Raw genomic sequence first — 4,962 nt, 5'->3', positions numbered from 1 at the left:
TGTGTTCACAGGCTGACGGGGTTTTACTTGGGGCTTCCTTTGGTGCTGAAGCCCTGAATTCCCCTCTGCAGTGGCGGGGGGTCCCTTTCATTGGGTTTCCCAGTATTGATCAAAGTTAGAAAAGAAAAATCACCCACCACACGCATGTCTTCGCTTCCCTTCCCCAGTAAGGTCTGACTGGGCCCCACCACAAAGCACCTGATCTGGCTGCAGGCTGTTCTGAGGTTTTGATGAGTTCCTCCTGTCACAGCACTGCCCTGTCAGCTCCCAGTCCTGCCTGAGGGCGGCAAGAGGAATCCCCAGTCGGAGGAATGGGAGTGTTTCCAAACAGAAGGGCAGTATTCCACTCAGGAAGGGCTCCCAGCAGCAGGCACCACATTACAGAAATCCTTGTGAGAAATAGCTTCCCCTCCCCAGACTGCAGTTTCCGTGTTTGTAAAATGATTGCTGTAACTGCATGCTGCTTAAATGCCCTTTGGCTCTAGAGGTCTGGGATTCGTGGTTCTGAAGCTCAGAGCAGAACCACTCATCTCAGTAACTCTGGGCAGGATTTAATTGCCACTTCCTGTGTAGGGCCGTTGAAGAAATCCAGGATTCAACAGAAAAAGACTAAGTCCTGTGTGTGCATGTGCTAAGTCACTTCAGTTGTGTCTGATTCTGTGTGACCCTATGCGCTGTAGCCTGCTAGGCTCCTCTGTCCCTGGAACTCTCCAGGCAAGAAAACTGGAATGGGTTGCCATTTCCTTCTCCAGGGGAATCTTCCCAACCCAGGGGTCAGAACCCAAATCTCTTATGTTTCCTGCATTGGCAGGAGGGTTCTTTACCACTAGCGCCACCTGGGAAGGACCAGGGACTAAGTCCTGTAACAACCCTGTAAAACAAAAGGCTGGCTCCAACTCTCCTTTTTCAGGGTGGACAATTGCCAAAGGTTTTGAAGGCGCCCTTTCATGACCACCATCTAGCATAAGGTTGTAGAAGCTTCTAGTTTTTACATTTTTGGTTTCTTATTCAAATCCGTTCCGGTCCAAAAGATCCTTCTTGGGCACACAATTTTGGCTCCACAGAAGAAAACCTTTTGCTGCGATTCATGGGGTCACAAAGAGTTGGACACAACTGAGCGACTGAACTGAACTGAACTGAACTTATAGACAAGAGATGCCATCAAGGTGGGCTGTCTCCAGAGCAGTTCTTCCTGTCCCAGAAGGTCCTAGCAGAGACATCTGTCTGTCCCGGCTGGACTAGGAGCAATGTTCATGAGAGATAGGGTGGACCAGAAGAGTTTTGAAGTCCTTTTGAATTTCAAGACTTCATTTTAGAACCTAAAGCTTTGTAAGAAACAGGGACAAAATTAAGATGAGCAGCAGAGAGGAATCTGCATATGGAAGTTTGCTAAACATTACCTGTTTGCTAACAAATCGTTATTTTGACTTTGCTCTGAGGCTGGTTTCAGGGTGTCCTGCTTATGCCTGTTCTAAATGCTCTTTGTGACAGAAAGAAACACAGGTCTAGCACTGGGTATGTTGCTTACACTGTTATGAGAAAAATGTTGCGGTACCATCTAATTTACCTTGGCAGCCCCAGTGATTTTTCTGGGTTTACACCTTCTCATTTACTTGTGCCTCCACCCCCAACCTTGAATTCTGCAGGTACTTTGATCATTACCCTCATTCTACCAAGAGAAACCCCAGAGTTGAGAGGAATGAAATGGGACCAGAACAGCATATTTTCAGATAACTGTAAAGGACATTTTTGGAGGAGGGATCTTTACGGGATGAAGAATTTGCATTTTAACCAGTTGCTTACTTGTGAAAATGAAAACCAACAGCCAGGAATTGAGCTAGGTTCTTCTATACTATTTACAAATTGCGGTTGCTCTAAATGCCTTGCTTTAAGAATAATCTTGCTATTAAAAATTCATTTTTTAAGATAAATTTTAAGCTGCAGTTTTAGTTTCAAAGTGAAGAACTTGATAATGACTCACCAAGCTATTTACAGTAGTCTCCTTTTATACCAGAGATTCTATGTGTGAGAGAGAGAAAGGGAAAGAGGGAGAAAGAGCTCATTTCTTAAAATTGAAGAAGACCGTGATTATCAAAATCTATCATGCTAACCCCATCAGAGGACTTTATTACTCTGACTTCTAGTTTCATGCTTGTCAGCTGCATAATTCCAAAACTGTTTATTTACCCTTAACTGGAAGACATGTTGTAAAAAGGACATAGGTTTTGAGAAATAAAACCTCTTCTTATAAACATGCCAATCAGTAGCTCAATTCAAACAATATATATATTTTGGGGGGCAAAATGAGTCATACTATAGCAGAAAGAGCTCTGGATGGGGTTTTAGTCCCAGCCCTGCACTTAGTAGGTGGTTGACTTTGTGAAAAACCTCCTTTTTTGGGCTCTCAGTTTTTTTCATGTGTTAGTGGGGATACTAGTATGTATCTCTTAGGGTTTTTGTAAGGGTTAAGTGAAATGATAATGCCAGCTTTCAGCACTTTGTGAAACTTTTACATTCTGTCATAACATTAGGCCTCATTGTTTGCTGGAAGGTTGTTCTGTTTACCACTGTTTTACTACTATTCCTGAAGAAAAGCTGTTTTCTATTCCTATTTCTCTTATTTTCTACTATTATTAGTATTCCTGAGGTAGAGGTGCTTACTTTCCACCCACTCACTTTTCAATGACCATAGGAAACATATTCCTAAATATCTATATCCACAGCTTTACCCTCCCCTAAAATGAAAAAGTGAGGTGGTCACTGCAGGGCATATTGTATCTGTTGGGTGGGAGGAATAGCAGAGAGGAGAACAGAATCAGAAGAGAAGGTGTGGGGAATGGGGTCAGAGGATGGGCACAGTTTGGGAAGGGAAGAGACCTTGATCTGACTGGAAGTGGATGAGGGAAACATATGATTGCGTGGAGGCAGGAAGTCAAGAGTCCTCACCCTTGTGTTGGAAAAGTAAATGACATAAAGTCAACCATCGTGAAGATCTGGCTGAGAAAATGAGTTCCAACACAGTCTCTGAAGCCTCATATCAAAGCAACTATAGAACAAGTTCTTCGGCCTTGAAACTTACCGTTCAAATATGTAATTCTCTTCATATGTCAATTATATCTCAATTAAAAAAACTAAATATATAGTTCTCCTGAATTTTAAGTGGACACTGCAAACTTACCTTCCAGAAAAGAGAAATCTGTTGTCTATTGTAGTCAATGTGCTGTCTCATGTACCAGACATTTAACATCCCAATAGGCTCTGTTTTGAAGGGGAAAAAAATCCACAGCTTCATGTATATATACATATATACAAATACACAACGTAAAAACTTTAAAAGTCAATTGGTTATTGATTAAACTATTCTAAGAGAGTAGAATTATAGGATAATTTCAATTTTCTTTGTGTCCCAGTATTTCCCTTTTCCTTTTGTTAAATAATGAACATGCTTGACCACAGAAGTCATAAAAAACAAAGTGCTGTAGTCCATGGGGTCACAAAGAGTCAAACATGACTGTGTGACTAAATAACCACCTTAAAAACAAACTTTTAAAAATGACAAGGGGACATTACATTCTTAACTTACCCTTAAACATGTATTAGTAAAATAACTCAAAGAAAGTATACATGGTTAATTCTTTTTTGTTGGAATGCATAAAAAATTCTCAACAGAAAAACAGACATAAATCATGAGGAAAACATTTTTAAATCCTGTAAATTACAAACACAAAGGCTGAACTTTGTGTTCATCTCCATTCCTGAATTTATGTTGGAGTATAATTATTTGGTTTTATGACCATTAGACAATAATCTATTTGTAAGGAAGTCTGTCTCATTCATCTTGCTGCTGCTGCTAAGTCGCTTCAGTCGTGTCCGACTCTGTGCGACCCCATGGACTGCAACCTACCAAGCTTCTCCAGGCAAGAACACTGGAGTGGGTTGCCATTTCCTTCTCCAATGCATGAAAGTGGAAAGTGAAAGTGAAGTCACTCAGTCATGTCTGACTCTTAGCGACCCCATGGACTGCAGCCTACCAGGCTCCTCCATCCATGGGATTTTCCAGGCAACAGTACTGGAGCGGGGTGCCATTGCCTTCTCCCTCATTCATCTTAGCATTCCTCATACCCAGTGCAGTGCTTAGAATGTAACAGGCTCCCAGTTCTCTTTGTTAAATGATGAATAAGCAAATGAACAAACCAGACAATTTCATCTACTTGATGCTGAAACACAGGCTGAACTAGTAAAAGAAATAACCACCAATCCATAAAACAATGGTCAAATATGACCTGATTTAATTTGAGAAAGTCAACTGAACATATTTTTTGAAAAGAAACTGAATAATCAACTCCTATGTCTAAGTGTGTATGTGTATTATCAATGCATGAAATAGTTTTCACTGTGACTCAGATCATGAACTCCTTATTGCCAAATTCAGACTGAAATTGAAGAAAGTAGGGAAAACCACTAGACCATTCAGGTATGACCTAAATCAAATCCCTTATGATTATACAGTGGAAGTGAGAAATAGATTTAAGGGCCTAGATCTGATAGATAGAGTGCCTGATGGACTATGGACGGAGGTTCATGACATTGTACAGGAGACAGTGATCAAGGCCATCCCCATGGAAAAGAAATGCAAAAAAGCAAAATGGCTGTGTGAGGAGGCCTTACAAATAGCTGTGAAAAGAAGAGAAGCGAAAAGCAAAGGAGAAAAGGAAAGATATAAGCATCTGAATGCAGAGTTCCAAAGAATAGCAAGGAAAGATAAGAAAGCCTTCCTCCGTGATCAATGCAAAGAAATAGAGGAAAACAACAGAATGGGAAAGACCAGAGATCTCTTGAAGAAAATTAGAGATACCAAGGGAACACTTCATGCAAAGATGGGCTCAATAAAGGACAGAAATGGTATGGACCTAACAGAAGCAGAAGATATTAAGAAGAGGTGGCAAGAATACACAGAAGAAC

The 4,962-nt window shown here is 40.9% G+C and overlaps 1 protein-coding gene across 5 annotated transcripts in view; it reads right to left on the bottom strand.

Moving 5' to 3' along the window:
- IL12RB2 (interleukin 12 receptor, beta 2) overlaps positions 1-4,962 on the bottom strand; it is an 87,181-nt gene that overhangs the window by 47,178 nt on the left and 35,041 nt on the right. For all 5 annotated transcript variants that reach the window (XM_010850298.1, XM_010850297.1, XM_010850299.1 and 2 more), the window contains one exon: positions 3,179-3,258. In XM_010850298.1, coding sequence (XP_010848600.1) covers positions 3,179-3,258 — 80 coding nt within the window. The remainder of the gene's footprint in view (positions 1-3,178; positions 3,259-4,962) is intronic.

Source organism: Bison bison, unplaced genomic scaffold, assembly GCF_000754665.1.
Source record: "Bison bison bison isolate TAMUID 2011002044 unplaced genomic scaffold, Bison_UMD1.0 scf7180017864290, whole genome shotgun sequence".
In the NCBI taxonomy this organism is placed as follows: domain Eukaryota; kingdom Metazoa; phylum Chordata; class Mammalia; order Artiodactyla; family Bovidae; genus Bison; species Bison bison.
Note: the sequence above shows the minus strand (reverse complement) of the source record. Positions and strands in the feature narration are given on the sequence as shown.